Source organism: Taudactylus pleione, unplaced genomic scaffold (assembly GCF_031769625.1).
Source record: "Taudactylus pleione unplaced genomic scaffold, aTauple2 ptg000251l, whole genome shotgun sequence".
NCBI classification, from domain to species: Eukaryota; Metazoa; Chordata; class Amphibia; order Anura; family Myobatrachidae; genus Taudactylus; species Taudactylus pleione.
In genome coordinates, this window is record NW_028284653.1 from 9,805,973 (window position 1) to 9,833,260 (window position 27,288).

A 27,288-nucleotide genomic window follows, 5' to 3' on the forward strand; every position below is an offset into this window, starting at 1 on the left:
TGTTCAGCACAGACTCATTCTTTGCTTTCTGAACATCTCATTTGATACAGGTTTTACTTTAACATTTCTTCATAGGAACTGTTAAATGTGCTACACATTATAAATGTCACTCAATTGTTTGAAAAAAACAAATGGTGTATATGTGATGGGGACTATCACCGACTTCACAGGATTCGGCCCACTTTTTATTCCAGGGAAGACTTGGTTGTTATCTTGAGTATGTTTAGAGATCTGGCATTGCTGAACTGAGGCCCTGATTCAGAGCCGGACGCTCTGACAGAGCGCTCGCTCTGAATCAGGGTGTCTTTTTTTTTTTTATGGAGCGGCCTCCTGGCCGCTCGCATTGCCGTGGGTTGCCACCCACAGCTAATGCGAGCGGCCAGGATGATGGTCGCGATGGTCAAGACCATCGCGACAATCGGGCTTGCGATGAGACCCTTGTGGTAGGGTCTCGTGGCCGCAAGCCCCAGAGAGCTTTCGGCTCAGACAGAGCCGAAAGCTCTCCCACTGACATCACTTGTGATGTCAGTGGGGCCGCCCCCAAACGGTAGGCGTTCCCATGGGAACGCCTCCGTCTGGGCAGCCACCCCCCCGACCCGCACACCAAAGGGGGCGTGCTGTCACTCAACATCGACTGCACGCCCCCTTTGGTGCGAGACCCGGAGCAATGGATTGCCCGTCGCTATCCGGGTCTCGCGCATGCGCACGACGGAGCCGGCTCCGTCATGCACATGCGCTCTGGGCCACCATCGAACCGGTTGCGAGCGCTCAGTTTAGAGAGAGGGCCATCATCCTGGCCCTCTCTCTAAACCCTCTTCTCCTAATACCCAATTATCTGTACCATCAATAGTTGTTTGGATCACTGTTAAACTACGCATCCTTCTCACCAGTTCTCTTTGGCAATAGTAGAGACGATACCTCCTGAAGTAACAAGGTGGAACCTGGATGATGGAGACTGAATTTATTGAATGGCTGTTGGCAGTGGTGCCCAGTACCTTCATAAAACTGGCAATATATAGCTAATAGCTATATAGCATAGCTAATGAGTGCCTCCTTTTTAAAAGGGGCCCATATAATTAACAGGTGCTGAAATGTTAATAATGCAGCATTATCTGTATAATTTTCAACAATCCAGTCACTCTTATTATATTATGTATTATATCAGATAAAAATACTGAGAATACTAATACCTCATGTATCTCAGAAAGTTTTTTTTAGACATACAAGGGCCCATTTAGAGAAGGAAATGTGTTTATTTTGTATTTTTTGCTTAAGCCTTTCCATATTGCAAATCATTTTTGTCTGTCGATGGCTTGAATCTCCTTGGCAGACTGAGGATGCAAATGTAAGCCAAGTACAGTGCAATAGACGATATGACATTTAAAGGCATATCTAATGTAGGTACTGTAAGGATGATGCAATGATATGTGATAATGATAATGACTATTGGCAGCATCAAGGGCGCTTTGTGGGTCGGAGCGGGTACGGATTACCCGGGCCTGGGATTGCAAAGGAGATTGCGCTCTCTGATGCCACAATCATGCCCCTGAGTAGCTGCACCCACTCCAGCATCTGAGCCTGCTCAAAGTCTTGGCAGTTCTGGGTAGGACTATAAATGTTTAGGGGTAATAGCCACTGGCGCTGAACAGAGTCACAACAGAAAAACTAATTGACCTCACGCAGCTGTCCAACGTGGTAGCAAACCAAAGAACAACTATAAACCGAAAAATAGACAGCGCTGTTGAGGTGAGAACGTAAAAAATATTATATATATAATGAGAAATGTGCACATAAATATGAAGGAATAGAAAACAGTATTTATTTAAACATTAAAAATTAAGACCCTCGTGGTAATCAGAAACATATAAACAAACAGCACATATATAGATGAGAATGATCATCACAAAAATATACAAATAATAATGATAATGAAAAATCAGTAATAAATAAAATCGAAATTAGATATCCACAGCAGAAAAAAGAATGTTGTAGTTATAGGGAATTCCTTCTGGATAATTGTACTGGGTTATTATTCCAATAACAAATGTCAGTTTGAATAAATAAATCCACAGTGTAGGTAAATGGAAAGCACTGTTCTGATTGTAATATAGGTAGCTCCGTTTACAAAATAGAGACATATTGTTCCCTATAGATGTAACAGTATAACCAACAATGTTGTAATAAAATGGTTATGTTGTTTCCAGCCTCTAAATAGATGAAACCCTTCCCGACAAGACCACCCTTCCCATGTCCCTGGGATAAAAAGTAGATAAGTATGGCAGAATTCTTCAAGTAGTGGCGTCTATATATTTAACAAGTGCCAACATTTCTGACAGTCCCCATCACATATACACCATTTGTTTTTTTCAAAGAATTGAGTGACATTTATAAAATAACTTCTGACAATAACAAACAATAGATCAATATTATACTTGCCACAGATGTTATTTTGGAGACAATAACCAGTCGTCGGTTTATTGTGGCTGGTGCGGCTGTCAGTATATAGAAAACAAAACTGTTCTTTTTACCTCCTGTTTCCTGTGGAAAGAGCCATCCGGATGGAGTGCTGTATATGTCTCCTATTTGCCGTTGTTGTCTCCTTGTAGGGAGAATAGTAGCTGGAGGGGTTTTGCTAGGATTAGTGGAACTCCCGAATTCAGTCTCCATCCTGTTACAGAAATGGCTGGAGGGGTCTGATGTGAATCCTGGAACACCCAATGTCTTCCACTTCGACCTTGAGCGAGGAAAGTAATCCCAAATAGAGAAGAAACACGTTAGGCTTACTGGAGATACTCCACACAGCACATACTGGCACTAGGGTGAGAGTTAGGGTTAGGCACTAAGTGGGGAGGGTTAAGTTTAGGATGTGGGGAGGTTAGGTTCTGGCACCAGGGAGGGAAGGTTGTGGGTTAGCGTTAGGGTACTTATCTAATGGTGTCATGATTCTGACTGTTGGGATGCCGCTGTTGCTATTCTGACCACTGGGATCCCATCCCCAACCCGGGAGGTATGATAAAAATAGCCCTTTAAATAGTCACAAAACCCTATACTGTAAAAAAAAGAAAAAAAGAAAACAAATATGCAACAATGATTTATATCTACGTGCACATATCACTGCATACCAAAAGAGTGTCTGTCTAGCCACAGACATGCTGGGTATAGGAAATAATGTGCTTACTGTAGAATATCAATTATCTATTAAAAGCTTCAATGTGTGCCTCGGTTGGCTTACGTTTGTAAATGTTGTATGTGTGACTATTAAATTGTTTTGCTTGGAAATGTTATCTAATTTGCGGCATGTTGCTATGTTTAGGTGGGCTGTGCAGTCCTGGGGAATCCCATGAGAATGATGTCATCCTTTATGCACAGGTTGACGGAAAAAAGGAACACATTGTTATGGATACACTTTCCTATTCATCCTACAAGGTAATGTGCAAGAAAGGATATTGAAGTATGTCTGAAATAATATTGTGAACATAGGCTAAACTAGAGATCTGGTAATGGGTGGTCCCAGGTTTATATATATATTCTAGTGTTGCAGGGGGAAGGGCATCTGATAGAACATTTGCATGTGCAAACAGGGGGCATGGTGTCTCCAGCCAGACCCCTTCTGTGTTCCCAGCCAGCCCCCATTTTGTGTCTCCCTGGCCAGCCCCCTTCTGTTTCTCCCCAGCTAACCCCCCTTTTGTGTCATCACAGGCAGCCCCCATTCTGTGTCTCCCCAGCCAGCCCCCCTTCTGTCTCCCCAGTCAGCCCCCCTTCTGTGTCTCCTCAGCCAGTCCTTCTTTTGTCTCCCCAGCCAGCCCCTCTCCTTTGTCTTCAAAGCAAGCCCCATTCTGTGTTTCCCCAGCCAGCCCCCCTTCTGTGTCTCAAAAGCCAGCCCCCTTTTTTGTGTCTCCCCAGACAGCCCCCCTTCTGTGTCTTCAGCCAGCCCCCCTTCTGTGTCTTCAGCCAGCCCCCTTTCTGTGTCTGCAGCCAGCCCCCCTTCTGTCTCCAGTCAGTCCCCCTTCAGTATCTCCCCAGCCAGCCCCCACACTTACCTTGTTCTTGTTGCTCCAAGTCCATGCAACATGCATCCTCTCTTGCAGTGGCCCATTGTGATGTCATGATGTCATGCGGCTGGTCTCCAAAAAAGAAAACGTTATTGCATTGCAGGCATCGGGTGGGCGGGCAGCAGGTGGGCAGTGGGCCGGATCGGCAAATAGAGCTAATGGGTGGTTCGGTGCACCCACAGACCACTCTCCAGTTTCACCTATGATTGTGAATATTTTTTTTTAATATACAATGACATGATATTTCCCCCTAGACTGAACACAATACAGACAGACTCAATTAGCTGCAGTATTTACTGTGCGTATAAAGCTCTGGATTTAACACTCATAGCTATTCAATTATTATGCATTTTTCCTTGCGCAGTAAACGTGCAGTCAATGTGTATTAGCCCATAATTCTGCATTAAGTGCTGAAATCTATGAGTTACCAGAGGCGTTAAGTCCCAGAGGGTGCATTTACCGCAGATCTTTCTTCACAGCTTCTGAAGCTGGGAGAAAAATTTGCGTTAAATGCACCCTTTGTGGCTTAATGCACAGGATAGCGACCCTTGATTGAATAGCTCAGGGCTGAGCTATAGCGTCGGGGTAAACCCCGCAACTAAATTAATCTGCCCCATATGCAATCATAGTGATGTGTTGGAAATTATAGCCAGGGCCATTAAGAGTGTACACAGGCATGGGTCCTATGGGTGTGGACATATTTGATGAAGCGTTGTAACGCCCTCTTCTTTACAAAGCACCCACAACATATGCAGACCTGAAAGAGGACTGCAGCATTAGTGGACCTAAAAAAGGCCAGCTGCATAAAGGACAGCAGCATTAGTGGACCTGAAGACCTCCACAAGCTCAGGCCAGGGTACAGAGTACCCTCCCCCCCCTCCCTCTCAACGCCACTGATAATAGAGTAATACCACTCATATGACATCATACAATTCAAATACAGGCCGTACGTGGAAAGTGGTGGTAGGTTATGAAGAGGGTATTAAATATGTGACTAATCATTGCTGCCCATTCTGCAACTCTATGTCTATGAGAGGTTATTTTCTTGTAGTGTTTTTGTATTATTAACATGCACATATAGTTATTCTTATTGCTTTTACTGATAATGGCAGCCTCCACAGTAATACCTCATTCCTAGTCAGTATTGCCTCAGTCAAGCTTTTTAAAATGATACTGTAATGCTGTTAGCAAAAAAAACGGTGTTGTAGCTCTGAAAACATGCTGTCCTAGATAGTCTGCTACCATGGAGAATGTAAATTGAACTTCACTGACAATATTTTTCTCAACCAAACATAGAAGAAGTAGTGTAAGGAATTGAGTGCATCCACATACATATACACTAATCTAGGTGCAGATGTGAATGCTTCTGCCACACACTTCTGTGTGTTAAGTGCACCAACTGGTGCTAATAAATCTTTGCATTCCCGTACCTAGGAAACACACCTTGAAAACCCAAGAATGTCTGCAATGCCTCTACTGTGACCTATGTTAAAACTGCAAGAATATCACTGGCTGGCCTTGTACTAAGCTACAGATGTGTCCTCTCTCGTCTTTGCTGCAGTCGTGTCAAACAGTCCTTCTTTGCATGCCTGGTCCCGTAAGACTCTGCTAGCGCCAGGCATTTTTTTTTGCTAAAAATGCCTATGAGTCGCAATGTGATGTGACTAGGACGTACCAGGAGACTGTGCTGATTAATTTGATATGTGACACTTGTATATCTGTGTGCGACTTAGTCTCTCAAGCACCATTTACAGTCTCAGTCGCACACAGATATACAAGTGTCACATATCAAATGAATCAGCACAGTTTTCTGGTGCATCATAGTCAGGGCTGCCTCCAGGGCTTGTTGCGCCCTGTGCCGGCTATTTGTATGGCACCTTTTATCGCATGCGGCTTGGGGCTTGGCCTAATTGCCATAGGCCTCGCCCCCTTACGTAACGTTATTAGGGGGCATGCCCACATGGCACGTCTCCCGTGTAACGTCAGGCTGGGGGGAGCCAAGCACTCGTCACTAGCTGGGCTTCCCCCAGCCCTCTCTCGGCAATGAATGGATGCTGCGCGCACTGGTCGCACTGGTTAAACACCCCAAGAGCCGGCCCTGGTCATAGTCGCATTGCATTGTGACTTAGATGCAATTTTGGCAAAAAGAGCCATCCGACACTAGCAGAGTAGCACAGCACCTGACGGCTCACTCATGCCAGGTATATCTCGCTGCATGACGTATTGGGGTTAGATGAGCAAGGACACATCTGTACTCCCAAATTGGCTGGGAGGCTCCCAAAAGCCGTGTGGCAATACCCGCCGCCCGGAAAAGTGGGCAGGTAGCTTAGTAAAAGTTCAGCCAGTGGTATACAAGAGTGGGCAGCCCATATCACCCCAGACCTCACCACCCCCAACCCTCTCACACACACACCCCTGCAGAGGGGGGGCTGATGGCATGATTCATGCTGAATTGCGTTAGCGTAGCTCTTCCCCCGGTATTGTGTAACAGTGCGAGGTCATGATGACGTGATCACGTGGCCTCGTTCCGCCCCCAATATAGCATCATGTCCTTGCCATCCCCCCTTATGCAGCATCATGCACTCCTTCCCCTGTGCTGCCCGGAGGGGGCAGCCAGAATGACGGCAAGTATGACACCTTTTATTACACAAAGCTCAGGATAAGACCACCAAGCAAGAACAGCCTATTTTTGTTAGACAATTTTCATGTACATCTCAAGATCAATGACTAATATTGATTTAAAATGCCAAATAGTGGGAGATCATTTTACATTTATCATACATCTGTGTTCATAGCTGTAGATATATTGCTTTGATTGTATTTATTTATTATTCTTTCTAAGTTACTATTTCTTGTTCTTTTAAGGTTCCATCCCTCGTTTCTACTGTAATAAGCCCAGACCTGCAAACTCCAGCCACTAAATTTTGTCTCAAGCAAAATAGTCACCGAGGACAACATTTAAATGTCTGGGCCGTGGACTTTTTCCATACTCTTCCTGTTCTGCCTTCGACTGAATCCCACATGATACAGTTTTCTATAAATCTTGGCTGTGGATCCCATCAGCCTGGAAACAGGTACATCTATGAACACATAGGCACATATTGCTTTAGTGATAGAAAGCAGTCGTTTAATTCACTCATATAATCTTACTATAATTGTGTCCACCAGTAATATCAATGCACACTTGCTACAGATCAGCTGACATTTCTGCTATTCATAGAAATGGATGCAAGTGAAAGTGTCCTACTAATTAATCCTGCTGGCTTCTTTTGCCTGATGCCCTTTAAACATCATAGGAACTCCTATGGTGGGCAGAAGGCTTTCCTGTCAGGGATACATGGTGTAAAAGGGCAAAGTCTGTCTGAAGACTGAATGAATGATAAAGAATTTGTTAGTGATGGGAAAAGCATAAATGAACTTCAACATTATGTGAATTGTTTTAATGTTCTAAATACATTGATGGAGGTCTGAGAATGTTGCATCACTTAGAGCCATGTAGTAAGTGCAGTGCAAGTCTCAACTGTGTGTCAGTGTGTGAGATCCAGTGTGTAACCCCATCAACACTCCTCTTCCTCTAGTACTTACCTAAAACAAGGTTAGAAGCTGCTGGTCTGACTCCTGGATGCCATTCTGCTCCCTGGACAAGAACAGTTCCCTTGCTTTGTAACTAAACATTACATATTGTTTACTCACTGAGGGTCTCCTTTATCAACGTGTTTTATCATTCACAATGATTGATAAAACTCATTGTCTATGATAATGGTGCTTCAGCCAATCAGCTTCCAAATGTCATCTGTTTGAAAAATGTCAGCTGGGAGCTGATTGGCTGGAGCACCATTTATCATACGCAACAAATTTTTTCACCCGTTGTAAATGATAAAACTTGTTGATAAACCACCTCCTTTTGCATTTGCATCTAAGAATGACAGAATTGCACAGCAACCTGTGTGTGACTCTGCAAATCCGTCCGTCTCTGAAGCAGACCCTAAGTACAGACCTTGATATTGGCTATGGGTCCAAGGTGATCTTCTGTCTGCATTAAGGGCTTGATTCCCAATCAGACTCAAAGTGCTGGCATATACAAACATCCACGGCTGCCAGATTTACTACCTTATACAAATCCAAGTATCCATCCATCTATGCGATCATCTGTGCGGCTTTACGTGTCACTTAGCCCACTGTTTCTCTGGCCACAACTACAGCTATTATCATTAGTATCGGCACTTGCACTCACACCTTGTTGGCTTTAAAAGATCCATCTGGAACAGGCAACCCGTCTCCATACACAAACCTCAAACAAGAAGAGAAGTCAGGCCACACTCCCATGACACTCCCAAGCAGAGCCGTAATTAGACTTTTTGGTGCACTGTGCCAGGAAGAGCATTGGCGCCCCCCTCATTTTTCAAAGGGACATAATACACACAAAAAAGGGGAATGGCCTCATGCAGAAGGGCCAGGGAAGAGATAGGGGAGGCCAGGAGATGCTGGGGATAAAATAAGAGGAAACTACAAGTGAGAATTAGAATAAAGTTAAACAGAAATTTGACAGGCCCAAACAGCGCCCCCTGACCTGTGGTGCAATGGCACCGGCCGCACTACCCTAGCTACGGCCCTGCTCCCAAGCAGCGCATCTGCTCAGTGGGGATGTAGTTGACATCCCGGCGTGCACAAAAACGTCGCTCACAAGTCCCGTGCCAAAATCCAGACAAGGGTCAAGATCCCGGTTGCAGAATTCCTGCGACTTCGATAAAAAAGGTAAGTATTAGTGGGTTAGGTTTAGGGTTAGGGGTTTCAGATTCAGTTACTTGCTTTTTTTTGCTTTGCTCTCAACTGAGAACAGCCCCTTAAGTGTTGGAAATAAATCTAGCTACGAGGTGCAATTATGCCCTTTGGCAAAAACATGTTGTTTTGCAGGAGGGACAAATTTTAAAATGTGGAGATAGATTTACACTTCGGAGGGAGTATCCTAGCTAATTTCTATGTCGCAGTGTAAAAATCAATCTGTACAGTGTTTATGGTGTATATAAAAAAGCATTTACCCTGCATGCAAAAACAAAGTGGTTTGTCCTGGTGCCAATTTTCACCTTTAAGCCCACTGCAACAGAACTGTAATTTGTTTTAAACAATAATCAAGGTTCCCACCACAATATCAAAACTTTCTCAACAACCAATGTATTCAATCTGTAGTGAGTTGCACCCCGGATAGGTAGTTTAAATACAGTAGCTTTTCCTACTTCTTTTTTTTATCTCCCTGTGGGGTCTATTTATCAACTAAAAAATATGACATGTTAATTAAGTTTAGAACTCGCATTGAATTTTACCTACATAACAGAGACATTCATCATTCTTCCTGTACATAAGTAACTCTTCCGAAAAGCTGTCATTTTTGAGAGAGAGAGAGAGATCTACATATATATGTATATAAATATGTATAGAAATATGAAATTCAGTACACAGAGAAAAAATAATTTATTTCAATACTATCGTTTATTTTAAAAATGCACAGCAGACATGATATAAATAAAAAATAAAGAGTTAATTAATAAATAACTGTTGAAGAAGCACTTACAAGTGCCACCGGGAAACAGACAGTGGGGAAGCTCTTCCCTTCTGCAGCAGCATGCAGTGGTGGTCAGAACATTCAATACAGCGTGAGGAGGGAGACGGATGTGGGAGCTGGATGAGGGAGCGACGAGGGGGGCCAGAGGAGGAGCTCACTGCTGCTGCAAGCAGTCATGGATATCCCGCTGCTACACAAGCTGCCGTGTAAACAGCAGTTTGTGAAGCCATTCGGGGGCTGTACGCCATCTCAGGATGGCGCACAGTTACACAGTCAAGTTCCAAAATAATGTGATTTTCGTGAATTGATGAATAGCCTAATTTCTATATCGCCGTACTAATGTATGGGGAGTGTGGAAATGAGTGTAACCAGGAGATATCCATGATATCTCCTGCGATATTAGTTTAATGAATGGGGCTGTAACTTAAAACTTAAATAAATATGTAAATCACTGGATAAAAACGTTATCTGTAGTAGGATGAATAGGCCTTTATGGGGCACTCTGTATGGATAAACCTACAGCCATATTTCTATATCAAATAGGTGTCTTATTAAAATATAACCTATTATAGAATTTAATAAAATCACAACAAAATATTGAAACAGACTTTGATCAAAGTGTTTGAACAATAAAAAGTACTTTTATATTCACTGACAAATATGGTCAGTAAACAGCTCCCTCCAGCCACAATTTTGATCTGCCACTGGTCTCCGAAGCTGGGCACACACTCGGTCGGCTGTTCGGACATCCCATCGACCTATCTGATGATTGGTAAGTGTATACACACTTACCAATCGTTTGCCCGATGTGATGGGCTTGACAACTCAACTGGCCTGGCATTTAAATTTGCCCGCCTAGTTTAGCTGTCAATCACCACCGGGTCACTGCAACATGTTTACGGGCGATCGGCGGGTTGCCCTTACTCACCAGCAGATGACCGATATATCTTTCAGATATATCGGTCATCAGCTGTGCTGCACAGCAGATCGGATATGTCTGTGAACGACATCCTTATTTATTTATTACCAGTTATTTATAAAGCGCACACATATTCCGCATCGCTTTCCAGATAATATTTGTCCATTCACATCAGTCCCTGCCCCAGTGGAGTTTACAATCTAAATTCTCTACTACATGTACACACACATACTTACACACTAGAGTTAATTTTTTTATTTTGTGTGGAAGGACACCAAAGTACCCGGAGGAAACCCACGCAAGCACATGGAGAATATACAAACTCCACACAGTTAGGGCTGTAGTGGGAATCGAACCCACGACCTCAGTGCTGTAAGGCAGTAATGCTAACCACTACATGATCTGTGCTGCCCATCTGTCCTACACCATCTGTAATTTGCTTATCTGTAAAAAGGTATAATATATATGTATCATTATCATATTTTTATTAATTCCAAGATATGAACGGTAAACAGTAGATGAATCCATGAACAAAACAAGCCTGGGATATTACCAATTACTTACAACAGGACCCATAGAAAGATACATTATTGAGCTGCAGTACATGTCTGGGCTGTGCTCACATTTAAAAGAAAAATCTGTTTAATTTATTTTTCTTATTTCAAATTAGAATTAAAAAAGAAGGTGGTTAATAACATGAGGCATTTCTATATACACCACATATAAAAGTGTAATAGTGTATGTTCTCCTTTAGCATACTGCTACATTCTCATTTATACAATAGGCATAGCTTGATGCCAGTAATCCCTTTCAATTGCTTGGATTTATTGCACACAATGACACTGTTGCAGAGTATTGAAACCCATCAGTAACCTTTAGCAATGTGGAGCCACACACATTATATACACACTTATCCTGGTGGCTTTTTGTCCGACTTACTCTTTGGTAAAAGCAAACAATTAGTGAAACAATCAATGACATGTAATACAATAATTTTCAGCTTAAAAGCTGCTTTTGATTTACATCTTATGAAAACATGTTATTTCGATCTTCATGTCTATTAGTGTAGTTAGCTACCTAGAATAAAAGGGTTGATTATCAGCACAAAGTATTTTTTTTTTTATTTAAAGCTTCCTTTATTTACTGTAGTTTATTCTCTCTTTTTAGGTCCACCCTACCAACATTTAAACATAAATTCTTCATTAATTTAACATTTTAAATCTGGTTGTTAGCCTCATTTAAGTGTTCAATTAATCATGAGAGTGCAGAGACCTTGGGGCTGTGTATTACGTGTCTCACTTTTGTGTGTGTGGATGGTTTTATTAAATTAGTTAAATGCACCTAGAAATACTCTGTCCTATATTAAACACAATCAGGAAAAACAACCCTAACATGGAAGAATTCCCTGAAATAGGGCATAAGTAATTGATAAAACTAAGAATTTTATTACAAAATATATCAATATGTGTCCCTAAACAAAATATATAAAAACAAATGCAAAAAAAAATGTAGCAGATATGAAATTCCAACTTGTGAATTAGTTTAATTCCCATTACAATAAAAAAACTGTTATGGTTTAGCAGCTGTGGATCAACGCTATAAATAATTCATAACAACTTTGTATAACAAATGTATCAAATAATAGCCCACTGTATTAGATTATTGTAAAGATTATATGTAAACACGGAATACTCATAGCATAACATGGTAAACTTTCCCTACATCAAATGTGTTAGTCTACAGGTGCTTCTGTATAATTTCAAATAGATTAGTTTAGAGAACAGAGGGCATCTTTCAGCAGCTGCGATTTCGTGCTGGAAGCAGCAGCGAAAATATGCTAATGCTTGCCAAAGCACAGGCGTTTTTGGGGATAGCCGCAAATATTAAGTATCCCCTTAATGTATTATGGAGGAATCGCAGCAGATATCTCCGATATCTGCTGCAATCCCTCCATTTCCGTCGGCAATGCAACCCCCATTGTTTTCTATGGGGGATGGGGTGCTGTCAGATTTATCAAGTTCCGGAATGCAAAGTATTCTGTATCTTGATCCCCGCAGCTTACACCATCTAAAGATGGCATAAGCTGGTGTAGCCTATGGGCTACACGTGTTTGCAAATCTGTTCTATTTAAAGTACAGTATAGTCCAATGGTTGGTTCTAACAGTTCCGAGAGCACATAAAACCATAGACCTTTGTAAAGTGAAAAATCCTCCGTCACGGGCTAGGGAATGTTACCCTAAAAGAAGCTTCTCTGTCTCTTTGATCTTATTTTAATAACGTTACACAGCAAACAAAATGTTATTTTATGCAGGGTGTAGGGCTGCCATCAGAAATTTTGGGGCCCGGTACTGACAAAATAGGCAGGGCCCCCCAGGGTATAGGGCAGATTTGGGTGGAGTTGTGTATAATGTCTGTGGAGCTACTTCGGGGGGGGGGGGGAGGTACATCAATTGGTGTGTAAATCAGGTATGGCTAGACATGGTGGAGGAGGGGCACAGGGTAGCGAACACTGGTTATTAATGGGCGGCACAGGGCAGGGAAGGCTAAATAAGTGGGGGCACTTGGCTGGGAAGAGTGGATTGGTGTGGAAAAGGGCAGGGAAGGCTGATTTGGTCTGGGGGGGCTAAGGACAGGGAAGGTCGGCTGGACTAGGGGAGAGACAGGGCAGAGAAGGCTGGCTAGACATAGGGGTGCCGCAGGGAAGACTGGCTGGACTAGGACAGGAAAGACAGGCTGGTTGGCTGGACTAGAAGGGGGAGGGAGTGCAGGGAAGGATGGCTTGCTGGACTGGGGGTGTGGGCAGGGAAGGTCGGCTGGACTAGGGGAGAGACAGGGCAGAGAAAGCTGGCTAGACATAGGGGTGCCGCAGGGAAGACTGTCTGGACTAGGACAGGAAAGACAGGCTGGTTGGCTGGACTAGAAGGGGGAGGGAGTGCAGGGAAGGATGGCTTGCTGGACTGGGGGGGTGGGCAGGGAAGGATGGCTTGCTGGACTAGGGGAGAGACAGGGCAGAGAAGGCTGGCTAGACATAGGGGTGCTGCAGGGAAGACTGGCTGGACTAGGACAGGAAAGACAGGCTGGTTGGCTGGACTAGAAGAGGGAGGAAGTGCAGGAAAGGCTGGCTTGCTGGACTGGGGGGTGGGCAGGGAAGGATGGCTTGCTGGACTGGGGGGATGGGCAGGGAAGGATGGTTTGCTGGACTCGGGGAGTGGGCAGGGAAGGAAGGCTGGCTGCACTGGGGGGGTGGGCAGGGAAGGCAGGCTGGCTGCACTGGGGGGGTGGGCAGGGAAGGAAGGCTGGCTGCACTGGGGGGGTGGGCAGGGAAGAAAGGCTGGCTGGACTGGGGGGTGGGCAGGGAAGAAAGGATGGCTAGGAAGGAGAGGGCTTAGGGAAGGCTGGCTGTACTCTAATGGGGGCACAAGACAGGGTCAACACGAATATAATACCTGAGTAGGGGCCAGGGTGGCAGTGGCTAGTAATGCACCGGGCAGCAGGTGGAGGAAAAGAGCATCTGCCTGCGTTGCTGCATTAGTAGTATGGAACCGGTCGGGAGCCAATCACAGCTCGCGTAACGGCAGCCAATCAGGAGCAGCCGCTTCTGATTGTCTGCTGTTCCGCGAGCTGTGATTGGCTCACGGCCAGCTGAATACTATTGAGCTGGCCGTGAGCCAATCACCGCTTGCAGAACAGCAAGCCAATCAGGAGCGACTTCTCCTGATAGCCTGCCATTCCGCGAGGCTCCATAGTAGTTAAAATGCCTATGTACTCTTCCTCGCCATTGCCAGTGCCACCCGGGCCCCCTCTCTCTCAGAGCCCAGGACAGGAGGCCCGGCAGTCCCCCCCTGATGGCGGCCCTGGTAGGGTGGGTGGGTACATACTGTAATAAAGTGTATGTAAAATAATACACACACAGAGACACCACCATTAACTCATTGCTTAGAATATGGCACATTTGAAATAACATGTTGAGCAGTATAACAATGAGCTTTCATTTTGTATACTGAGATTAATATATTGGGGTAAAGGAGTGCAGAAGGTATATTTTCCGAGCTCGGAATTGCATCTTCCTTCCTATACTTCTACTGTCAAACTGAATTTTAGCAATAAGGGTCATATTTATTTTTGGTCCCGATTATTTTCATTTCTTAAGTATCACCACAATGAACCATTAAACACATGTAGGGACAGGGGCCTGTCCCTGCAATGTGTTAGAAGTAAAGTGACCGCTAATGCAATCACTGTGGTCAGGAGCTGGCTGCGCTGCAGCTTATGCTCGGTCATGAGACTGCAAAAGGTAGCCCATAGGCCCTCTGCAGATGGTGTTCGCTACTGGGGCTAAGCTCTGGAATGATTTGCATTTTGGAGTTTTGTTAACTCAGCATTTTTGCAGCCCACATCAAAACCTATGGGGGCTGCTTATTCGATCAAAACCAGGTTACAGCAGATATCACCAATATCTGTTACGGTCACCTATACATACATCCAAGTGGTGATTCATATTTGCGGGAAGCCCCTGAAAACAGATGTTTTGGGGATATTCTGTAAATATATTTTTTTAAATATGCCCCTAAAGCTCACTTCCTCAAAATAAGTTTTACGTAGAGAGGATCAAAATGTTCTAAACCATTCTGCGAAATATTAGCCTCATTCCACGTGTTACCATGGAAGTTTGCATGTTTTGTTGTGTCATTTAGCCTCAAGTGTTCCCAGTTCTACAACAACCACAGAATGAACGGACAGCAGCCCAGCTCTCATTATAAACTATAAATGCTGCAATATGCAAAATCACAATTGTCTTTCTCTGAATGATGAAGCAAAGGTGGATCTTGTAGATTGTATCACTGGCACGTGGCCCTGTTCAGCGCAAAACTATTTTAGGATAAAAACTGAAAAATGTAATTTAATGAAAGGTGAGGGGTGTATTGTGTTGGACATTTAATGTTACGTGTACACCTTTGTGAAGTGTGCTCCCTCAGATTTTTACAAGCGACATGTACCTTCAAGTGCGGTGCGCAGATCACATAGGCACACATGGAATGTAGCAAACACTGATTTGTTGGCATATTGTATGTGTTGAAGTTCTTCAAAACGGTTTTATGGGTCTGAAGTGTGAAAATATATTAATAATATTTCACCTTTGAGGTCTGTTATTTTATATTTTCTTGTTTCTTTAAGTTATCTAGTAGATGTTTTATTTCAAGCACAAAATGTACAACAGGTATTTAATTAAATTATTTACATTTTCCTTTCCATTTTCTGCAGGTAGTAATGTATGCTTTGTTATGCTTTGGAATGTCAAAATCATTTTTAAAATCTTCAATACACTAAGATATTATTAGAAGCAATATCTATTAGTTTATTATTATTATTATTATTATTATTATTATTATTATAAACAATTTAAAGATGTATTAATTTGCATTGGTTGTCCACAGTGTCAGCTTGGAATTTTCAACTAATCATGGCCGGACCTGGTCCCTGCTGCATTCTGAATGTCTGCCTGAGCTTTGTGCTGGACCCCATCTCCCGCACAGTACTATCTACTCCTCTGATAACTACAGTGGGTAAGAGCAACCTAGGGACTTTAACCTTGCAATAATAATGGGTAGAGATATGCCAAACATACAGATTTCTTCTGATATGTCTAATTCTCATTAACTTTGATCTGCAAAAAAGTTTTACATCATAGGCTAGCACAAATCAGCAGACCCTAAGTTGTTTTACAATTCTGTTTGTGGATGATTCAAATTTGGGAACTAGAAATTACAGGACAGGACACTGATGAAAAAAATACTAACTTCTATTTAATGACAGTAGAAGTAGTCACATTCCATTGGTCACTAAATCAATCCAATCACAGAAAAATTGTTGTTTTTATAATGTTCAATTGCAGCCTTATTTCCATCACAGGTGAGTTTCAAGCTACAGAGAGTAATAAAAGCACTTATTGCACTATCTATAATATACAGCCATGGCCAAAAGTTTTGAAAATGACGCAAGTATTGGTTTTCACAAAGTTTGCTGCTTCAGTGTTTTTAGACCTTTTTGTCAGATGTTCCTATGGTATACTGGAGTAAAATTACAAGCATTTCATAAGTGTCAAAGGCTTTTATTGACAATTACATTAAGTTTATGCAAAGAGTTAACATTTGCAGTGTTGACCCTTCTTTTTCAAGACCTCTGCAGTTCGCCCTGACATGCTGTCAATCAACTTCTGGGCCACATACTGACTGATGGCCGCCCATGCTTGCCTAATCAATACTTGGAGTTTGTCAGAATTTGTGGGTTTTTGTTTGTCCACCCGAGGATTGACCACAAGTTCTCAATGGGATTACGGTCTGGGGAGTTTCCTGGCCATGGACCCAAAATTTCAATGTTTTGTTCCCTGAGAAGTTGCTCTTGGAGGATGTTTTGGTACCATTTTTTATTCATGGCTGTGTTCTTAGGCAAAATTGTGAGTGAGCCCACTCCCTTGGATGAGAAGCAACCCCACACATGAATGGTCTCAGGCTGCTTTACTGTTGGTATGACACAGGACTGATGGTAGCGCTCACCTTTCCTCCTCCGGAAAAGCGTTTTTCCAGATGCCCCAAACAATCTCAAAGGAGATTAATCAGAGAAAATAACTTTACCCTTTACCCTCTGTGCTGCCCTTCTTGACACCAGGCCATCCTCCAAAAGTCTTCGCCTCACTGTGCGTGAAGATGCACTCACACCTGCCTGCTGCCATTCCTGAGCAAGCTCTGCACTGGTGGTGCCCTGATCCCGCAGCTGAATCAACTTTAGGAGACAGTCCTGGCACTTGCTGGATGTTCTTGGGTGCCCTAAAGACTTCTTCACAACTATTGAACCTCTCTCCTTGAAGTTCTTGATGATCCGATAAATGGCTGATTTAGGTGCAATCTTACTAGCAGAAATTTCCTTGCCTGTGAAGCCATTTTTGTGCAAAGCAATGATGACTGCACATGTTTCTTTGCAGGTAACCATGGGTAACAGAGGAAGAACAATGGTTTCAAGCTCCACCCTCCTTTTAAAGCTTCCAGTCTATTATTCTAACTCAATGAGCATGACAGAGTGATCTCTAGCAGTGTCCTCATCAACACTCTCTCCTGTGTTAACAAGAGAATCACTGACATGTCAGCTGGTCCTTTTGTGGCAGGGCTGAAATGTAGTGGAAATTTTGTTTTTGGGATTAAGTTCATTGTCATGGCAAAGAGGGACTTTGCAATTAATTGCAATTCATCTGATCACTCTTCATAACATTCTGGAGTATATGCAAATTGCCATCATAAAAACTGAAGCAGCAGACTTTGTGAAAACCAATACTTGTGTCATTCTCAAAACTTTTGGCCATGGCTGTACGACTAGCACGAGAACATAGTTATAGTACCTGTTACCATTATTTTACATGGTACCATTTTTCCCACTTGATAGAATTGGCTTGATTATTTGGTATAAAAGTTACACTAAAATGAAAGATTTTCTTCTGATACCAAATCAGAAATGAATATGGCCTAACATTCCAATGATCATACTCTTCCTATTTATATTACTTCATAACACAACTCTACTTTCAAAGTCTGGTTCCATGTTAGCTAAACATAAGCTTGTTTTATACAGTCATATATTGTTCCATGTTAACATACACATCATCTTTTTATGCAGGTGGAGTAGAATTGCTATTCCTCTTCCCAATGCAGCTCTGACCAGGGACACAAGAATACGGTGGCGACAGAATGGACCAGTTGCGGGGAACATGTGGGCTCTTGACAACAGTTAGTATTCACATTCCAGCCCAAAAGCAAGAAAAGTATTTTTACTTCATATGCATAAAAGGATACAAGTTGTTATACAGTTTCCAATAATAACTGTATTATGTCAAAACCTCATCTGCACACTTAGCATAATTATTATTATTACATTTTATTTATAGGACGCCACAAGTGGTCCACAGCGTCGTACATATAGTAAAGAGTACACAGAACATTACATTACAATACAGTAACCAAATTATAAACAGAGCACAAGTAACAATTAGCAACACAATTCTTCATACACAATACAGCTGGGAAGGTGACAGCTGTCATAGAAGTGCTAGAGAAGAAGGCTGTGAGACAGTGGGGAGTAGGACCCTGCTCCTAGGAGCTTACATTATAGGGGAGAGGGGAGACAGACAGATGACATATGGCATGAGTGTGTAGTGGGGGACCTCAGTGCAGGAAGTAGGTAAGGTAGAGATGGCTGAGGCAGGAGGACAGAGACTTGGTGACACGGTTATGTGGTGGAAGGGTATGCTTTGATGAACAGGTGGGTTTTCAGTGCACGTTTGAAGCTCTGCAAGGTTGGGGAGAGCCTGATCGAGCGAGGGACCTCATTCCAGTGAAGGGGCGCTGCACGAGCAAAATCTTGGATACGAGCAGGAGATGAAGTAACCAGGGTGGAGGAGAGGTAACAGTCATTGGCAGACCGGAGTGAGCGGGAGAGAGTATTTAAGGAGATGAGGTTGGAGATGTAGGGAGCAGTAGAGTTAGAGAGGGCCTTGTATGTGAAGGTGAGGAGTTTGAAGAGGATGCTGTAGGGGAATGGGAGCCAGTACAGGTTTTGGCAGAGTTGAGCAGCAGAAGTAGAATGGCGGGAGAGCTGCAGCATTGATAACAGACTGTAGGGGAGCAAGATCGCAATGTGGGAGGCCAGTAAGGAGAAGGTTGCAGTAGTTGAGCTGAGAAATGATTAGTGAATGAATAATCAGTTTGGTAGCATTCTGGAAGAGGAAAGGCCTAATGCGAGCAATGTTGCGTAGCTGGAACTGACAGGATTGAGCCAGAGATTGAATGTGTGGTGTGAAGGAGAGGGTGGAGTCAAGGGTGACACCCAAGCAGTGAAGTTGGGGGACAGGGGAGATGATGGTGTTGTCAACAGTGATAGCGAGATTGGTTGGAGTGGAGACTCTATTAGGGGAATGATGAGTTCAGTTTTATCCATGTTGAGCTTCAGAGAGCGCTCAGACATTCAGGAAGAGATGGCGCAGAGGCAACTGGATACCTGAGAGAGGACAGAAGGAGAGAGTTCAGGAGAGGAGAGGTATAGTTGCGTGTCATTGGCATAGAGGTGGTATTGGAGTCCAAAGGAGCTGATGAGTTCTCCTAATTTAGAAGTGTACAGGGAGAAGAGCAGTGGGCCCAGGACAGAACCCTGCGGGACACCAACGGGAAGGGGGGAGGTGGAGCAAGAGACAGACACAGAAAAGGAGCAGTTGGTGAGGTAAGAGGTGAACCAGGCATGGATGGTGTTAGAGATGCCAAAGGTCTGAAGAGTGCGAAGGAGGAGAGTATGATCCACGGTGTCGAAGGCTGCAGAGAGGTACAGGAGGATGAGCAGAGAGAAGTGGCTCCTGGATTTGGCTGCAAGCAGGTCATTGGTGACTTTGGCCAGGGAAGTTTCAGTGGAGTGACGTTGGCGAAAGCCAGATTGGAGAGGATTAAGGATGGAGTTGTCAGAGAGATAGCTGGGGATGCAGTTGTAGACAAGCCGCTCAAGTAGTTTGGAGGCAAAAGGGAGAAGAGAAATGGGGCGGTAAATGGCAGGTGAGGACGGGTCGAGGTTGGTTTTTTTTAAGGATAGGTGTGACAAGAGCATGTTTGAATGATGAGGGAAAGATGCCAGTGGTTAGAGATATGTTGAAAAGGTGAGCAAGGTGGGAGCAGGCGGGTGGAGGAGAGGGAGCATAGAAGGTGAGAAGGGAGGGGGCTAAGGGGACAGGTGGAGAGGGGAGAGGACAAGATGAGGGAGTGGACCTCGTCACCCATGGTGGGGCTGAAGGAGCACAAGGTGGGGTGGCCGGGAGGTGCAGATGGTGGGGGAGGTGGGATTGCAGCAAGGAGATTGGAGGATATACTGTGACGAATTGCCTCAATTTTGGAAGAGAAGAAGGAGGCAAAGTCAAATGCAGTGAGGGAGGATGGAAGGGATGGAGAGTGTTGAAATACCAAAGAGGCGATGGGGATTGGAGGACTGAGAGGAGATGAGCGACTGGAAGAAGGATTGCTTGGCGAGGGAGAGGGGCCGAGCTGTAGTCTCAACCTGTTTTTCTGTCCTAGCTATAGATCACCTGTTTCACATAATCATACTACTGTAACTTGGGTTATGGACACAGTATTAGAAGATTGCACTATAGAAAAGAACCTCATGACAGGCTGCACATATTCAATAAATTCTGTTGCAACACAGTTTAATACTAATAGTTTGAGGGGAATGTAACAATAGGCGGCGAAGCAACAGCTTCTGATATCATACTGCCAGCTTAGCTGCTGATTATGGAGGTGGTGTGTGAATTCTATAAAAGGCATCTGCTCTTTTGATATACACATAGCCATGGAATGCTTCATGCAGTTTATTAGATACGTGCTTTATGTCAGTGCTTTGGCATGTTGTTTTAGACACCTGATAAGACATTATACCCTATCGGCAACAAGTCTATGTTATGCACATCATTATATGTGGCTTATTGCTCGCTCAGCCTTACTGGATTCTAAGACCGGGCAAGTATATAGATTTATGTGGCCCTATATTTAATGTGAGTCATGTTACTTTATTTTATGCCAAATTGTAATAATAGTTAATGCAAGGACTATGAAGTATAATAAAATTGTAGATGAAATGTATGGCTCACTATGGTACATTATAGGATACATACTGTAGGATGTAAAGTACATCTCACAGACCAAATACTGTATTAGCAGATTATTTGGAGGGTTTCTCAGTTTTACACAGGGATACACTGGATTCAAAGTAATAATCCAACATTAAACAGCCTCATATCATGTAGTTCAAACAAAATTACTTATAAATGTATTGTGCATCAAATGATTCCATTTTGATACAATCAGACTAGTTACTATCCCCTATTTCGCCAAAATATTGATCAAATTAAATTCTCCCACTTAAAATACTAGGAATGTTTCAATACCATTGTAAAGCTATTGGCATTACCAAGGGCGCAGCCATGTTCCCCTAAGCACACACCACATAGTGATACACAGATCTCATCTGATCATATAAAGGTAGGTACACACCTAAGCGATATATCTGCAGATGATGGTCGTTCATACACATTGAACAACCATCATCTGCATGCGGCAGCGGGTCCCGGCGGGTGGGTGTACGGGCGATCTGTCGACTGCCCGTATACACCTGCCAATGGGCAGATAGGTTTGTAGACATATCTGTCCATCGGCTGTGCAGCACAGCCAATGTGATATGTCTGTGAACGACGCCGACAAACAAGATGTGCTTTAACTGCAGACGTTCAGATTTAATTTGAGGGTAATTACATCCAAATCATGTGAACGGCGTAGAAATTACAATGGTTTCTCTATGTGTCTCCCACTTTTTAAGGGGCCAAAAGTAATGGGACTATCAACTCAAAAGCTATTTCATGGACAGGTGTGGGCTACTCCCTCGTTATTTCATTATCAATTAAGCAGGTAAAAGGTCTGGAGTTGATTCTAGGTGTGACATTTGCATTTGGAATCAGTTGCTGTTGACTCTCAATATGAGATCCAAAGAGCTGTCACTATCAGTGAAGCAAGCCATCATTAGGCTGAAAAATCAAAACAAACCCATCAGAGAGATAGAAAAAACATTAGGTGTGGCCAAATCAACTGTTTGGAACGTTCTTAAAAAGAAAGAACGCACCGGAGAGCTCAGCAACACCAAAAGACCCGGAAGACCACGGAAAACAACTGTGGTGGATGACAGAAGAATTATTTCCCTGGTGAAGAAAAACCCCTTCACAACAGTTGGCCAAATCAAGAACACTCTCCAGGAGGTAGGTGTATATGTGTCAAAGTCAACAATCAAGAGAAGACTTCACAAGAGTGAATATAGAGGGTTCACCACAAGATGTAAACCATTGGTGAGCCACAAAAACAGGAAGACCAGATTAGAGTTTGCCAAAAAACATCTAAAAAAGCCATTACAGTTTTGGAACAACATCCTATGGACAGATCAGACAAAGATCAACTTGTACCACAGTGATGGGAAGAGAAGAGTATGGAGAAGGAAAGGAACTGCTCATGATCCAAAACATACCACCTCATCAGTGAAGTATGGTGGTGGTAGTGTCATGGCGTGGGCATGTATAGCTGCCAATGGAACTGGTTCCCTTGTATTTATTGATGATGTGACTGCTGACAAAAGCAGCAGAATGAATTCTGAAGTGTTTCAGGCAATATTATATGCTCATATTCAGTCAAATGCTTCAGAACTCATTGGACGGCGCTTCACAGTGCAGATGGACAATGACCCGAAGCATACTGCAAAAGCAACCAAAGAGTTTTTTAAGGCTAAAAAGTGGAATGTTCTGCAATGCCCAAGTCAATCCCCTGACCTGAATCCGATTGAGCATGCATTTCACTTGAAGAAGACAAAACTGAAGGGAAAATGCCCCAAGAACAAGCAGGAACTGAAGACATTTGCAGTAGAGGCCTGGCAGAGCATCACCAGGGATGAAACCCAGCGTCTGGTGATGTCTATGCGTTCCAGACTTCAGGCTGTAATTGCCTGCAAAGGATTTGCAACAAAGTATTAAAAAGTGAAAGTTAGATTTAGGATTGTTTAGTTTGTCCCATTACTTTTGGCCCCTTAAAAAGTGGGAGGCACATATAGAAACCGTTGTAATTCCTACACCGTTCACCTGATTTGGATGTAATTACCCTCAAATTAAATCTGAAAGTCTGCAGTTAAAGCACATCTTGTTTGTTTCATTTCAAAGCCATTGTGGTGGTGAATAGAGGCCAAAATATGAAAATTCTGTCAATGTCCCAATATTTATGCACCTGACTGTACGTGGCAAGAGCGGCGGCACTCAGGGATATTTGAAAGAAAAACAATGTAGACAAATTGTAGTCACAGACTGTGACTACAATTTGTCTACATTGTTTTTCTTTCAAATATCCCTGAGTGCCGCCGCTCTTGCCACGTATACTATTGGGTTACTCGTATGTACCTTTATCGGAGGGCAACGGGGTAAGAAACATATTTTTCCTTTGTGCTTGTGAGTGCCGGGCTCCATACTTTGGATTATATATATAATATATATATATATATATATATGTATACTCAAAATAAAATAGCAAATGCACATACACATATAAAAAACTGTGCATTTGCTATATTAGTATGTTTTGTCCAGAATTTAAAGTGATTTCAAAAGTATAAACTTAAAAAAGTATCCTAGATTCATGGCTAGTTCTGTGAGCATACATTCATTTCTTTCCTACACATGTGTCCTCATACACTGTGGCTTCAGTTGAGCCAAACAGTCTCTGTCGGTGCACCAAAGCATCTTTCTTGCTCAAACTACAGTACTTTGCTAGATTATACTGAAACAAACTTGTAAAAATTATTATAATTTTTTTTTGTAATCTACAATCCTTGCATTATACCAGACCTCGTGCTTGATGTGTTCACTAATATAAACACTATCATTTTTGGAAATGAAAAGAACATAAAATCAATTATTCTCATTTTAATGTCTATTACTGACTTAGGAGCCTATTCATCATAACTTATTTTACACAAAAGCATGTGAAAATTTAAATTTGATGGTGCTACTGAACTCTACTCTGAGATGGCGTTCAGCACCTGATAATCTTCACAGGCTGCTATTTACACGGCAGCCTGTGATGAAATACCTGCCAGCCACAGCAGAGGGATCTATAAAGATCCCTCCCTGCTGTGTCTGCACTGCAAAGAGAGCTCCGGGGCATCGCAGACATGTGGTTGCACTCACTGGCTGAAGACACCGAAGATGGAAGAGGTGAGAGGGATAAGGTGGATGTAGCTGGGAGGGGGGTATTGGACATCTGCGGGGGGGGGCATTGGACACTCGTGGGGTGGAGGGCATCGGACACCTGTGGGGTGGGGAGCATCAGACACCTGTGTAGTGGGGAGCATCAGATACCCGCTGGGGGGTCATCGGACACCCGTCGGGAGGGGGCATTGGACGCCCGCGGGGAGGAGGCATCGGACACCCGCGTGGGGTAGGAGGTGAGACAGAGCTGGATAATAGAGAGTGCGGGAGGGGGAAGAGACATGCAGCAGTGAGGAAATCCTTGTGGATACCTCAGCTGCATGGGGAAAAGTATCACTTTTCCGAAAAGCTGACTCCACAAAAAGAGCAGTTTTTCAGAAGTGATACTTTTGTTAGGGAGGCACGATGAGTGCCTCCAAAACATCTTTTGAACTTGCAGCGAGTTTAAAACATAATTATCACTAATTATAATTTTGTCAATAACAATAAATCAGTGCCTCATTTACAATTAGAAGTAAATCCAGCTAAAAAAGTGCAATTTTCCATGTTGTGCTGTTGGGGTGGGGATAATAATGGTTTATTACTTGGATTAGGCGCATCATGTCCATCCAGACAGGTTGGATACTGGACTAAACATTTTCAAAGGAGTCTGGCCTGGGTGCCACATGCCTCTCTTCCCCCAGCCCAGCTTGTCCCTGGAGAACACCAATATGTAGTTAAAATCATATGCAGTCACTTATCAGGTGAGAAGGTTGAATAAATAACCAAAAAAACCCTTTATGCTGGTTGGGTAGCAGAAGTCGTCCTTCGACTTTATGCAAATGCCACTACAAAGTCAATTCGGCTGTACATCCATGTGGCCAAATGTGCAAGGACTGATATGCCCACTTTTAGTGTCCATGCATGCTGTAATACCAATTGGTTTGTTCTTATACACCACCATCGGTCGCACCATTGAAACTAGCACCATCCCTATGACAGGTGCTGTATCTCCGTCTAACCAAGGCCTCCTATGCTTGCTTCTGTGCGTGTGTGTACGCAGCCACTTGCATTGATACTTCCACTGAATGGCCCATTTTTGCGTGCACTACTGACCACCGTCCAGTCACTCCCCATAATCACTTTTCTGACACATCTTCCTCAATGGCAACCTCGCCATTGTGTGTATACTCTGTGTAATGCATGCACCGTGCCAGTTTTTAGAAATTTTTGTGCATGCGTAGTTGCAAAACATCTATCATCTAGGTGACCATCGGCATTGTGTACAGCTCTGAATCAGGCCCTTAAGCTTTCAACCTCCTTATGTTTGCGACATATTACTCTCTATCCAGATGTAAGGCATGCCTACCAAACATAATATGCTTACAGTACATAATCAGTAACACACTATAATATAATATACAGAATATGACACAAGTCCACTCATCATAACAGGTCTGCTTAACTATAAGATATGTTTATTGTAGTTTTAATATGAAAATGGAAAAGCATACATATACTTAGAAATTTCAAGTAAAAAAAGGCGAATAGAGCTAAGCAACTTTCGTCTAGCCTCTCAGCCTTTATACGTCCCCTAACAACTCACTTTTTCACTGAAACCTACCACGCTTTCTCCTTACTCTCCAAAGTTTGCAACTAACTGTTCTGCTCCCCATGTCCTCTGTGTGTCCCCCCACTGCCCTTTTAGAATGTGAGCTCTTGCAAGTAGGGTCCTCTCATGCCTTGTTATGTAATTATGCATTCCACAGGTAGTAATGTATCAATATAAATTAGTTTATTACCTTGTAAAATACACTATATTGCCATATAGCCCTGTATATTGTTACTTCTGTATGGTGTTATGGAACCCTTGTGGTGTTGCAAAAATTAAATATTATAATAAAATATTTAACACCAGGTATAATGTCAGGTACAGTATAAAAACAAACAGGGACATATTTTAATAATGTAGACTACTGCACTGAAAGCCTTTGTTACATTTATATTGTGAAGTATTTGCTTTTTTATTATATAAAAACATTTAAGTCTTATTGAAAAGTATTATTTAGCTGCCTGATATTGGTTAAGCATTTTTTGTGTTCACAGATTGATCCTCTATATTTCATAGGGCTTTAGATCAGCAGATGTACTGATTTGCAATGTAATTTAGTAACCCCTAAAAAAATAACTTGCCAGTAGGGATGAGTGTCTAAGATTATCAGTAATTTAAGGTGTTGTCGGGGTCAGTGGTGTGCTAACCAGATTTATTGTTCCTATGTTAGAGTGTCCCTATTAATCTGAAAGGCAATGTGGCTTATCATAGCTTTACTCCCAATGACATGAGTTTCCCAATTGTAATCAGAGTACAGATGTTTAACTCTCCACAAATCAACTGGCTTCTAAATTAATTTTCTGTTACAGTTTATATTGGACCTTCCTGTCTGAAATTCTGCTCTGGTCGAGGACAATGCACAAGAACTGGCTGCAAGTGAGTGTCACATATATCTTGCAAATACCTCATCTGGTGCTGGTTGTATTCATTACTATAGTCTGTCAGGCCTCCCACATGACACTTTATCTGGGAGTGATGAGATTTCACTGTATTGATTTTTCCAATGTTCTTTATTGCCTAATCATTCTTGTCATATTCTATGTTTCAATCACTTTGAACGGACCTTTCTCTATGTTTCAATCACCTTGAAAATATGAAGGGCTATATTTCTTAGAAACTGCTGTTGTGTTCTCCTAATTTGGTTTCCTTGCTTTCTGAACGTTTTTATTTGCATCTACTGATTGGAATGTACGTGTATCTGTGTAGCAGCTTACCTTTTACTATTTGTGTAACGTTGTTAGCTATTAGATCTGTACTGTTCATGTGTTTGTATAATGTTGTACATCAGTTTGCATTATACCATGCTTGGAAAAGAGACCAAAGTAGTCGTGAGAGCTCAGAACAAACATCTTT

The 27,288-nt window shown here is 42.8% G+C and overlaps 1 protein-coding gene across 1 annotated transcript in view; it reads left to right on the plus strand.

The window, feature by feature from the left end:
• The window catches only part of RELN (reelin), a 640,798-nt gene that overhangs the window by 368,819 nt on the left and 244,691 nt on the right, over positions 1-27,288 (plus strand). The window contains exons 13-17 of the mRNA XM_088480241.1: positions 3,314-3,426; positions 6,918-7,126; positions 15,967-16,095; positions 18,197-18,306; positions 26,745-26,811. Coding sequence (XP_088336367.1) covers positions 3,314-3,426; positions 6,918-7,126; positions 15,967-16,095; positions 18,197-18,306; positions 26,745-26,811 — 628 coding nt within the window. The remainder of the gene's footprint in view (positions 1-3,313; positions 3,427-6,917; positions 7,127-15,966; positions 16,096-18,196; positions 18,307-26,744; positions 26,812-27,288) is intronic.